Consider the following 13,379-nt stretch of genomic DNA (forward strand, 5'->3'; position numbering starts at 1 on the left):
TGCTGAACCTTTTTAATTTTCTGTATGCTCTGTCTCAAGAGAAAATTGATAATGACTAATAGATTGCTTCTGCTCTCACTGTCTAGGGTGGTAACCACTATGGTTCTAAAGTTTAGTTATATAAATATAGTCAGGAATTGGCCACTGAATTTAGACTTCAAGAAAATTTTTATCCTTCTTCAAAGTCAAATAAAATTGGCACTGAATTTTGATACTGGACAACTTGAACTACATTTGATGTTTTCTTGACTGTCTTTTGTGAAATTCTCAATAACTAATTATCCTAAGTGCTTCTGGTACCTGTTGTAGTATTTGGGATTTAAAACAGGAGCTATATTAGTGACTGAAAACAGTGGAAGGTGTTATTTAAATATGGCTGCATAATTTAACAAAGAGCACAATTTAACCATTCCCACTTTCTAACATCCCAACAGCACATACCAGGAACCTGGAGCATAAATGTTAGTGTTATTTCAAATTCACATAAGCAATACAGGCAGCAAAACAACTCTCGATTTTTTTCTTCACTGACCATTGAGAACAAATAATGTTTATGTGGTCTCTGCATTGGATTAAAGCAGGTTTGGAAGCTCTGCACATTTTTACTGATCAACTCTATATGAGCTATGCAAATAAAAGATAAAGCTAGCATGCAGATGCTTAAACCCATTAAATGTCAACTGATTACCTCCTTGGAGATGAGTGTCTCATTTTCTGGAATAGGCACCATGGGATGACTGGGCTGCCGAGCCAAGATGTCACAGGTTGGAGAGAACATGAGGTTAAAAACAGGAAAAAAGAATTCATTAGCAGTTCAATTTCTATATAAATATCACTAAAATTTAAAATTAAAGCAAATACCCTCAGACATACAAAGGATAGCAAGGCAATGAGATCTAATTTGTGTTCAGCCGACTCTACTACTCCTTGTCTGTATGAAAATCTATTTCAAGTTATGGTCTGTTTTCTGTTATATTATATTCCCATAATTAAAAGGTTGGGGAAGGGATAAATCCCTTTTGAATTTCAAAGAGGCATCTCAAGTAAAAATCACAGCAAGAGCACCAATTTATGATACATTTAGTATTAGATAATGCACATAAAGTTATTTAAAACTGCAACCATATTTCTGTCACTTTGAATATCTGTCTTCTCGTATCTCCTCCAAAAGAGCTTTCCTTTCATATGTCTATGAAATTTCATAGACATAAATCATACAAACATTTCACTAAAAAATGCTGTGTAACAGTAATTAGTATGTGCAGAAAACTGGTTTCAATCTTGGTAACTTTCCAGTGGTTTGAATATTATATATCTTGCATTTGAGTAATAAAGTTTGATGGCTGTGACTCAAGTGAAGAACCATACCAACTTCAACGAGATTTTAATTAGAATGCAGGTAAATAGATCAGCTGGAGCCTATAAAGCCAAGGTTAAGATCATAAGCTTGTGACATTTTATTATAGGCTGACACAGAGACATCATCTCTAAAGAAAAGGTTGCTGAAAGTTCTGGGATTTGGGTATTTTAGGATTCTCCAAAAACAAGATTGGAAGAAGCCTGCTATTTTCAGTGTATCAAAGGCATTAATTTGTTTTGGCATTTAGATCAAATATTGAATCAAAAAATTATCTGTTGCTTAAAAATATTGCTCTTCTAAGAAAATTGATTTTTACACTGTGCTTTTTGAGAAGCAAAACTATCTGCTAGACTGGCCCTGTACACAAAGAAATATACTGAAGTGGAATACGTTCTAATTTTCTGCAATTACTTTATGGATGTGCTATGTATTTCTCTCTTCCTTTGTAAATCTGCCCTGATTCCTTTCCAGGGAAGAAGGAATCTACTTTAGCAACAACAGAAGTTTTGAACCATTTAACTTCTTTTTTTTTGTGATTATTATTCCCAAAAATGAAAAGGCAAGAGAATAACTTTAGGCAACAGATTTATTTATTTATTCAATATATTTCTATGAAGGAATAAATTTAGGCAAAAGAGGGGTAAGGAAGGGATAAGGTGCCTAGACTCTCTCAGTGGCAACATCCCTCCCTCTGACGCTCACGTGGCTCCCAATGTCAACCAGGCAGCTGCCAAGGCATCCCCCAGACCTCACACCAGCCCCTGCTGCAGCACACACAGGAGGTGTTGGATGGTCTGCATGGGAGACAGAACTCCTGTTTCCAAATCAAACATCCCATGATTACCAAGGCTGGGCAATCCTTGATGATACACAGGTACAGAGTTCTAGCAACACCTGTCGTATCTTGGCAAGTGTATTCCAGTGAAATAAACCCCACAGTTGAGATAGTCATTGCTTTATCAGAATGTGGCCCATCTGTATCCCAGCCAAAGTTTGGAGGGTCAACCACAAAGAGAAGGAGGAAAGTATTGTTCATATTCTCTTCACTTTCTGATGTACAGCTAAGCCCTCTGAGAAGAATTGTCCACTACTCACAAGAAAGAAAAGTTCCCTAGCCAGGCAGTGATCTGAGAATGAAGCAGCTCTTTTTCTCAAATTGCACAGAGAGCAAATAAATGAAAAATGCACTTCTATTGTGTTGTCTCATCCTGGCCTTTCTTGCCAAGTATCCATTGCCTGTCCTGTTAACCTGAAATGCCCCTCTGAGTCATGATTCTGCCTTACCCTTTTTCTTCAATATGAGGTCTCATGTCCCTCCTTAGACCAGACAAAATTACCTTTTTTGGTCCAAGAAATATATTTGCTTCCCTTATTTTGATAGCACCCTCTTTTCAAACTAAAGAGACAAACTGTGTGACAGTCTCCACAGAGAGAAAAATTATTTATATTTTCTGAGCAGACATGTAATATTGATTATTTTGGGGAGGTTTAATTGAAAGAAGGTAAGGAATTCACTAATTAATAATGAAGAAAAAGAGTTAGTTAACAATATACAGTTCTCTCTGTTTCCACAAGGCTTCTCTGACCTAAAACCCTTGAAGTTATCGTAGAAGAGTCTATACATTCTACTTGTCAGATGAGTCTAGACTTAAGGAATTCGCATATGGCTCATTTATAAGGAACTTTAAGCAGTACTTCAGTGAATAAGGAACATATAAGCCTAGTGTTGAACTCTTTTTCTGCTGAAATAACATTTAGTCTTGCAGGTCCCTGAAAGGAAGGTGTTGGGTTCTTCCCTGGAATCATACAATTCTGCCTCTGCCAGCTGCAAAGGAAACAAATGCCTTGGCTGGGTGACTTCATCCTAAAGAACTGGAGGCCAATTATCTGTGTTATTTCCATCAAGTGTCAGCGCAAACCAAAATGTGTCTGTCTTGCTGTAGAAAATGTCCCATACTGTCCTGAGTTTAACCAAGAGGCTATAGAGTCTTATTCTTTCCTTTCTGAGTTTTCCTTAAAACTGTGATTTTTGGTGTTCTTGAATGCACACTACACAGACAACTTAAAAGTACCAGAACATGAAGTAGGCAGAATGAGGCTGGATTAGCCCTTTCATAAATAGACACTGTGTGCCTACCACCCCTCAGAGTCATATAGGAATGTGCTTGCGTCCACCAGATCTGGGGTGTGAATGCAACTAGGATCTTTGTACTTTTTATCGGTGTGTAGTCTCAGTGAGACCTCATCAAACTCTGTCAGCGGCATTCTTTCATCTTCAGGTCAAAGCAGCTGGCAAGAAGTCCTACCTCCTATGCAAATGCGAAAAGATCGTGTCTGTTGATGATGGGAGATGAATATTTCTTTTATAATTTCTACTCGTTTCCTTTGACAAAGTTACAAAATTCTGCATTACTCTTACAAGATTAATCAATAATATCTGACTTTTCCAGACGTTACTCAGATTTCTCATAATGTGACATTTTTTCTTTATATTTTCTAAGAACAATGGAAGAGCAAACAAGACAAATCTGCATTTGTTGCTGCAAAATTACACTGAGGAGAGCAGAGAATCTTTACAATATGTAAGTATTAGCAGCATGTAACTTCAAAGAGAAATTATATACCTGCCCAAAATAACTTCTTACAGACTTAGACAAGTCTTGGAAAGAGGTGGTTATATAATATCTTCATTAGACCTTTGCTCATTTAGTTCTGTAATCAGCAAGACATATTTGCCTTTAAAAGGTCAGTTCATCTTTATTGTGCTATGAATCACAGCTGCCTCTGAACTAATATAAAGCTTTCTGAATTGTTCTCAGTGTAAGACATTTTTCATAAATCTAAGTTGCTCTCTGGAGGCTCTGCAACCTTTGCTAATTGAGGCACCAGTTTAAAACTGGAACCAGTGAGAGATAACATACATAAGAAATAAGAGTATTTCAACTATAGTTGCCAGAGAACATTCACATTTACACTACTCTGTCAAGTCTTTAATCACCTTTGAAAATAAATTAGGTACTCTAGACCCTAATTAAACATAGACACATGCTTTCACAATAGGGAAAAATGACTGATTTCTCAAAGACTAAAAACATTTATTTAAACACACAAAACAAACAAACATTTTTATAAAACTGTTTTATGTCTCTCCACTTTATCTGAGTGATAATGAACATTAAATAGTCGGTACCAATAAATGGTAAAACACCCACAGCAGCAGAACAAGGACTACTTTCAACTAAGGGGAAAGAAAATAATAAATGTAAACAGGCAATTTATGATTATAATGCCTCTAGTCTCTTTGAAATGATACAGTATAAAATCTATTTCAAAGTTTCAGTTGTTAAGCACTGAATTCTTTTGCATCTTGTACCTCTATGGAAACAAAAAGTAAAGTAGAAATAGTGATCACAATATAGATTTACAATGTGCCTTCAGACTTATGCAGTAAAACATCGTGACAGACTTGCAAATCCTTCTTATACACTACTGTAGCTGTACATTTTTATTTTGAAGATTTCAAAACTCTTTCCAGGTACTGATAAATACCTGCAAAAAAGAAACAACTCACACAAACATGGTTTCCTGATAGGTTCCTACCACACACAGGCCTGAAGGACACCAGACTGTGGTGAGACTGAGAGATTTGAATCTAAATAGAATTAATCATAGAGCCATAGAAAGGTTTGGGCTGGAAGGGACCTTAAAAATCACCTAGCTCCAACCCCTTTGCCATGGGCAGAAGCACCTTCTACTAAACCAGCTTGCTCAAATCCCCAGCCAGCTTGGCCTTGGACACTTCCAGGGATGGGGCAACCACAGCTTCTCTGGACAACCCAATACCAGAGAATGCTAGAGGCTGGAAGAGTTACAGGGCTTTGCAGCAAGGATTCCTTATCTGTAAGTGGAGTGGGAGGGAGATGCATGCAAGCCGAGCAGTGCAGTTTTCCTTGGGCTGCTTTTTCCCAGACCAAGTTTAACTTCACATGCAGGACCAGTCTGTGATGGATTTGACTGAGTATTTTCTGCCAAAATTATTTTTCAATGAAAAATACTAGCAAAAAAAAAAAAAAAAAGAAGAAGCTTTCTGCATAATATTTTGATTTCTCTTGCAAATTTTTGCTAGTAATTTAGAAAATTAAAATGAAGTATTCAATTGCAAGAAAACCCATCTGTAACTAGAATATTGTGTTGTCTGTCTTGGATGTCACATTTTGGATCACTTCCATAAAATATTAAAATGCATTTCACTATCCACTTTGTGGCAATCATGTTAAGAGCCTCTGTTTTCTGCTGTGGGCTAATGAAGTGCTGCAGTTCCTTGCAGGGCTAATTTCACTATTGGGGATTACGGGAGCTAGTGGCCAGCAAGGATTTCAGACCCATAGTGAAGACTTGAGGCATGAGAACCACAACCTACACATTCACAGGGTAAGGCAGCAGAGACAAATCTCTTCTAATCACATGGATTAGAACTATTTGCTTTGAGATAGTTCATGTAACCCAAAGGATGCATATTGGTTTCTGGAGTATTTAAATGTTTTCAAAATTTAATGTGTATTGGACAGAAAATGTCATAATTTCCAACTACACAAGTATTTGAAATTTCCTTCAACATATTGACTGTAAACTATTTATGGACTCATGGAAATGGAGTAATTGCTTAGAATTGATGATACTTCCTGGCCCAAGGAAAGAGCTCATTTCTCATTGAATGAAAACACCCAAAGAACTCTAACTGCTTTCCAGGTGACACTGTGAAATGAACTAGATTTAATTTTTAGAGCTGACTTTCCCCCACGTATTTTCTTACCAAATTACCTGCAAAACTGAAAAAGCCCAGTTTCCTGAGCAAGCTTCTGATGCAAGAGCGATCTTTTACCTTAGCTACTTTAAATCCAAACCAGAAACTTTGAATGAATCTTCAAGAGTGCACATCTGTAATTGCCACCTATTATATAAAAATTTGCATTCAGATCATATTCTGCCCATAATATAACTACTAAAATTATAGCTAGTATTTAACTGAGAAAAAGAGAAAGCTAGTTCACAACACCTCTGTCAATCAGTAAATTCTGACTTCTTGAATTCAAGCTCTGAGTACATTCTTGGAATTTCACCAGAACTAGTTCTATTTTATGCTTTTATCTAACATAATTAAAACTGGAGTGAATTAAGACCATATTTCAGAGTATACATTACACAAACACTTGCAATAAAAGTTCAGTGAACTCTAATTTGCCCTTTAAATTATAAAGTTTCCAAAGGTCTATCAGTTAACTGTTTACTTTTTCTTGATACCTGAGTAGTGTTTTTAAAAATCTAAAAAAGCAGTGGGAAATTGCATAGAAACACCTGTGTTCCGTGAGCCCTAAGATACAAATTTCTATATAGATCTAGGTGTTTGGGGATAGTTTCCATCAATTATGATTTTCTTTTTTTCTTCAGGCCTTGCTTTTTTACTATATTCAGTAAAAAGTGTACAAGTATAAGTTTTGTTTCTCACACAGGTTTCACACACGCCAAATCTTGTTTGATATTCTTCACTCATTTACATATTTCTGCTAATGCTGTTAATAACAGCCTTTACCTCTGGGTTGCTTCTGTTCTCAGAAGCAAGTTGCTAGCCAGGGCCAGAATTTCTATTATATTTGGGAATGTTTATTGTATAAAAAATGTCTGACTGAAATCCACTATGCAGAAGACTAGATGCCATCACCCCTGAAAGCCAGATATAAGGATGAACTCAAATTTTTATTATGTAGACACTTATTTGGTGCTTAAGACTGGTTTAATCTGTCCCAGCAGAGACAGCCTGTATAAAAGTAATGGCAGAAAGAAACACAGGTGGCTGTAACTGTGTTCCAAGAGGAAACTTGAACACTCCTGGGTGTGTTCACTGGGAAGAACATTTTGGTTTCTAAGCATAAAAGTGCCTGCTGGAGCTTGATCCCATGCGTTGTGCATGTTTTCTAAATGAACAGAAGCGCACCAAAGAAATGCCAGGGTCCTACCATCAACAGCTTCTCCTACTGGAAATAGGACAGAAAGGCTCTCAGACTTGTCTAACTACCCAGGCCAAAAGCAGTGACACAGTAATCAATTCCTTTCTCCTTCTTTGGAAGAGCTGTCTCCAGAGAAATGGGTAGCAGAATTCATTACAGGTGGTGCCAGACTTAGGACACCTCCATGTTAAGTGCATGTTCCTGGGTCTCCTGTTGAGCCTAAGATACCTTCAAGCTCTATTGCTAATTCAATGGATTTGAAGAAAGCAACTGATTATTTTTAGAAAATTATGATCTTTCTAAAAAGTGCTTCAAGAGAAACGCCTTTCTTTACAGATGAGCTGAGCAGGAACTCTACACATATTTTCTGAAGGCATTATCAAACTAAGTCAAACATGATAGAAATGTCATCTAAACATTTTATCATTAAAATAAATCATTAAGCCGAAGAAATGCCATAAAATAATATACAAAGAAGACACAGCAATATTAAGCATTAGTATTTTCCCAACAGGGAGGTCCAATTTTTAGCACAGCACTAATGAACTGAGTTGTTTACCTCTGATATCTTTTTCTACACCAAAGCAATTTTTCTGGATCACAGATAGTGGATTGATCAACCACAATACACCTACACAAGTGCAACATTTAAATATCAAAGTTCAAAAGAGAAAAAGAAACTGTCTTCTAGAAAATAAAAGCTTCTGGGATGATGTCTCAGAGAAAAGTGCTTTTCCATGGCAACCTTGAAAGACTGCTGTATTCACAGAATGTCAATTCCCACTATGCTACTATTAATCAAATACAAACTCCAATGAGTAGGAGATTGGATGATGAAGTAAACACCATTGATTTCATTTAAAAAATAATAAAGATTCCCTTTAAATATTCTGCTTACCTCTGAGCCTGGAGACCTGCAAGTGATTATGAAAAGTTGACACTTTCAGCATGACTACATTTAGTGATTTCAAGAAAATTCCATTTAGGCCCAGGGAAAAAAATTAAATTGGCTTGAGCACAAAGTTGGACACTAAAGAGAACTTGTCCTCTGCTACTGTTGTAAGTAATGCCTGACCTGGCAGAAATGGTAATTTTCTCACCCCTCTTGCAAAAAGGCAGTTCCCTCCAATCCATTTTCAAAGGCTATGCTGCTAAATATTTAACAAACAGGGAGATTTTCGCAGGAGTGTTCATAAATCGTGTATTCAGCCCTTGCTGACAGAAAGAAAAGGCAGTTTGAAACTCACTAGGGACTTAGAAGCTGAGGGAGATACACCCACTCATTTCTTGCCTCTTTGCTTGGGCGAGTCACTCCTTTCTCCTTCAAAATGACAGCTGGTTTTCTAAAATCTAGTGCTCTCTGCCCTGACAGATATTTACGTCGACCGTGCCTCCTGTAAATCATAGAATCTTAGAACAGCACAGATTGGAAGGGCCCAGCCTTTGTGGGAAAGAGAGCCTGGGTGAGGTTACCTAGCACCCTGTCCAAACACATCTAGAACCCCTAGAACACATGTGGTGGGGACTCTACCACATCCCTAGGGAGCTTGTTCCAGTGACTGGTCCCTCTCACTATAAAAAAATCTTTTGTATAACAAGATGAAACCTCTCCTACTGCTAGTTGAACCTATTGTCCCTTGTCTTCTCCATGTGGCTCCACGAGAAGAGAAAGCCTCTGTCTTCTCTATAACTATTTTTTAATACTGGGATCTTGTGAGGAGGTCCTTCCTGAGCATTCTCTTCTCCAGGAAGACTTCTTCAGTCTTTCCTCATAGGATAGGTTCTCCTTCTCAGCCCTTTGATCATATTTGTGGCCCTTCTTTGGACTCTCACCAGCCTGTCTGCATCTTTCTTGAACTGTGGAGACCAGAACTGGACACAGTATCCCAGGTGCAGGGTTGTGCTCTTCCACCCTACACAGTTCCCCCTTAAAGGCTGGAGGGATTCCCATCAGAAGAATGCTTTGGAGTAAACCACAGAGCTACACGTTTCCTCAGGCTCTCCATCACTGCAATACTTGTATATAACTCCTTTTTCCTGAGTTGTTTTGTTGCAATCCAAAGGAAAAGGAGCTTTCTTAATAATAAAACTTTTAATTCATGTAATTGTTCAAGTCCAAGGAGTTTAAATAAGAGCAGCAGCACCTGGTGGCTGGGCAATAGAGTGGGGAAGGAGAGGACGAGAGATAACAAGGCAAGTAGGCACAGAATCAGCTCACTTAAATGGGCAACATTTTTACTTCAGAAGCAGCCTGTCCACAGACTGAGGAAAGAGACACAACATCTTGGTTCCCACTGCCTCCTCCTATCAAAGCTTAAAACCACATAGTGAAATTATTTGGGACACAGGTTATGGATTTCATCAATTTGAACAGTATTAATCCACAAAAATTGCCAGGTCTATCTTTCAGCTTCATCTGTGTAATTTTATCATCTATAGAGATTCAGGTACTTCAAAAAAACCAATCTGGCACCAAGTCAAGCCCACCTAAACAACACCACAGTGCCCTTCCATTAAGCATTTCAGATCAAGACAGCTGATATTATCTTAGATCTCGAGGCAACAAATGAAGTGATCCTGGTTTTTAGGACCTCACCATATCCAGTCTCCCTAATATAAGACACAGGTGATCATTTTGGTTGTTTCCATTTCCCTTTTCTGAGGGAACCCTTGTTTAAGGTATTTTTTTAACAAAAGTGCAGGTGGAGAATACCTTCATTCACTGTGACCTCCTGCCCCTTTTCAATACTGTATTTGTAACGTACTAAGAATGGTTGTAAGAATTTATAGGAGCAGGTTTTGCCCTCTAGTGGAAGGTGAAGCAAACACAACATATAATTAGAAACATTCATAGATTGACCATGTGGACACTGACCACGTGTTTACTGGGTGGCTGGAGAGCCAGCAAGTGAGCCACTGCATATTATTCCTTATCCTAAGGGGTGAGAAGTGGAGAGGGGAAAGTCCAGGGAATTTACAGAGAAAATAGTCCAGGTTTAGTAGAGAACAGAAAGAAATTCCCATGCTGTCAGGATGTTGTTCACAGAATTGGTCTAACTCTTTGAAATTTCAACACCTTTTACTATATCTGCTGTGCTATGTTTTCTCCTACTGCAAGTATTTATGACAATAAATTAAATAATTTCTTTTTAAAAACATTAATATTAATATCTCAGACTTTAGTTGGGTGGTACAGGAAATAACAGGCAGATATTGTAAGCAATTTTATCAGCATATACTGATTCAAATGTTAAATATTGATCATGTAAACAAAATCAAAATTAGTCTTCCTTTGATTATCAAAGAAAGTTAATATTATAGACCAAAACAGAAGCATTAAAAAATTCTAACTGACGAATATTTGTTTTTGGGGTAAAAAAAACTCAGTTTGTATTAAAATAGCCCAGTATTGCCATCTGATTATTCTGTTTCCCAAAAAACAGCTGACATGATATACCAAAAAAGTACACTGTCTTAATTATCTTCAGACACCTTTTTCCTGATTTATTCACTTTTCTATTCAAATTTCTGAGTTTTTAGCATTGTTTTCATTAGCAACAGAAAATATGTATTTTCAGTATTTAAAAAATTGCTTTAGTGGTCCTATGAACTATTTGTTTGTTCATGTGAATGCTTTCAATGAATAAGGAAACTTGTCAAAAATATTTGATTGTAAAATCTTTTCTGCCTAAATAAACATGTCAGCCCAGTTCAGTAAACATTTAAACAGAATTTTTGTTCTGTTTAAACCAGTCTCTCAGATGTGAAAAAGTGCTTTTGCTCAGGATGTCTCAAAGACAGAATGGAAGGCTGATTTTAGTTTTAGTTCTAGTTCATCCTCATAAGTAGGTAAAATGGTAAATTCTATAAATCCCACAGGATGGAGGAGCCGGTATCAAACACTATTAACATTGCCTATTAACATAAATTATGCTTCTATTATGGGGAGAGAAAGGCATTTCCAGGTATTTCTTTGGAGTCTGACAGCTGATCAACATGTATTCTCTGCAGAGATGATACATTTTTCCAAATGACTTGACTCCCTGTCAAGTCTTGACTTTCCAGTCTCAACTCCCTGTCAAGTGTGCCCGTAACTAGTGACACGTATTTTACCCTGGTACTTCCCCTGAAGAGGAAACCATGACATAGCCTAAAGAAACAGCACATAATGCCTATGTTTTAACCTCTTGCATCCCAAAAAAAGCATGCTGTACATCTGAGTCCAATGATCTCTCCTGGCAACAAGGTTTGATCACTTACAGCCAGATTCTGTGATAGAAAAAGAGGATATGGAATGGATGCTTATGAATTTCCACAACTGATGCAGGGGCTGTCTTGTAAATGTAAATACCTTGTGCTAGCTGCTCTTCAAAAAGACTTCAGTTAAGGCATAGGACACAATTTTCACTTTACAAAGCTCATTAGACAGCCCTGTTACCCACACACCTGGGACTACAGTGATTTTTGTCTAACTTCTCCAATGCTGTCTCAAAGAAGACAAAAATTTCAGCAATAACAGCATTCGCTTTGTACTGGCAAGAGACAACTGTTTGTCAGGATGACAGAGCCACTGGAAAAGTCTGTATTTCTCTCAGGTTAGCCTCCCTTCACTCAATCACCAAGAAAAAAAGAAATACCCCCCTACTTTAGTGTGGGTAAGTGTTAAAATTAATCTGAGCATGAGGGACGAAATAGATTATTCCTGCTTTAAAGAGGAAATAGTTTGAATGAAGAGTGGCCTGTCCTAGCTAGTCTAGAGGAAGCAAGACCCAACATGAGCTGTGTCAAGGAAAGGAAAAGCTGTAATATCTCCAGGGAAGTTGGACACACAGGCTCATCTGAGATACATCTCCCACAGCACTTACCAGCACTGAATCCTAATGACTCAGCTGAATTCTGCCTAGAATTAAAAGGATAACAGCCTACAAAGCTCTTGAATCACACCACACTTGACGCTCACTTTATTGTACAAAGAGTTGTGTCTGTAAGGGCTATAAGGATTCTCATGAGCATCACACATGATGGAAGACAAGTAGCTGAAAGGTCCAGGGTTTGGACAGTCAGTGAGGGAGATGGATGGAGGACACAAAGGGGACTTAGTTGGAGTGATCAGTTTAGTTGGATACAGACGGTGTAGGAGAGCAATCTTTTATGAAAGAAAAAGTAAACAAAAACAGATTAATGGGTGCAAAAAAAAGTAGTTTGGGCAAAAAGCAAAGTGCTTGTCTTGCACCTTTTTATGTTTCATAGGACTAGATGGTTAATCAGGAAAGGTACTCAATTTTCATGGCAATACAACTGATCTACACTAAACATTTTCATTGGCATGAAAGTGCACACACAAAAACCTGCAGTAGATGTCCCATTAAACAAGTTATACTGGGGTCCAGTGCATCTCCCTCCTGCAGCTCAACTGGTGCTCAAGTGACAGAAAAGGAAATCCCTGAAGGATCCTGCGCTAGGATAAAATGGTCATGTTGGGGGGATTTAATGAGGCAGTGGGCTGGGAACAAAACCAATGTAAAAACAGTGTCTGAGAGGTACAAAAGAAGGCTGTATCTGTGTATGAGCAGGAGCATTCCAGCGTTTTCAACAAGACTTTTGAGACACTTAAGAGTTAAACCAGTGAAGGTGCATACACAGTATTTTTTGCTGTTCTAAGTTGTCGGTAGTTAATAGTGTTTCTCGTTAAGAAAACCCAATATGTGTGCTCTTTTTGCTCTTTTTAAAAGGATAAAATCCTTTTTCAAAAGATTTGGGGTAGGAGTCAAGGAGGCAGGTTTTGGCAGACATCTTGCACTTAGGTTTTGTCAAGGCTGTTGCCACAATACATCCTGGATTCTCACCCAGTTGGCTGGCTGTCTAGACCAGAAACTCCCCTGTGCTGTGCCTTTGAGCTCAAGAACCAGAAAATTTGTGACAAGAGCTGTGATTAGTTCCAGCAGAAGCTAATGCATCGCCCACCAAAAGAGTGAGCATGAGCAAACAACGGATCAGAGCTTGGCAGCGGCGCA

The 13,379-nt window shown here is 37.9% G+C and overlaps 1 protein-coding gene across 5 annotated transcripts in view; it reads right to left on the reverse strand.

Moving 5' to 3' along the window:
• MLIP (muscular LMNA-interacting protein) overlaps positions 1–13,379 on the reverse strand; it is a 103,868-nt gene that overhangs the window by 9,250 nt on the left and 81,239 nt on the right. For all 5 annotated transcript variants that reach the window (XM_017739325.1, XM_017739324.1, XM_017739328.1 and 2 more), the window contains one exon: positions 689–742. In XM_017739325.1, the coding sequence (XP_017594814.1) occupies positions 689–742 (54 nt within the window). The remainder of the gene's footprint in view (positions 1–688; positions 743–13,379) is intronic.

Source organism: Corvus brachyrhynchos, unplaced genomic scaffold (assembly GCF_000691975.1).
Source record: "Corvus brachyrhynchos isolate BGI_N302 unplaced genomic scaffold, ASM69197v1 scaffold136, whole genome shotgun sequence".
NCBI classification, from domain to species: domain Eukaryota; kingdom Metazoa; phylum Chordata; class Aves; order Passeriformes; family Corvidae; genus Corvus; species Corvus brachyrhynchos.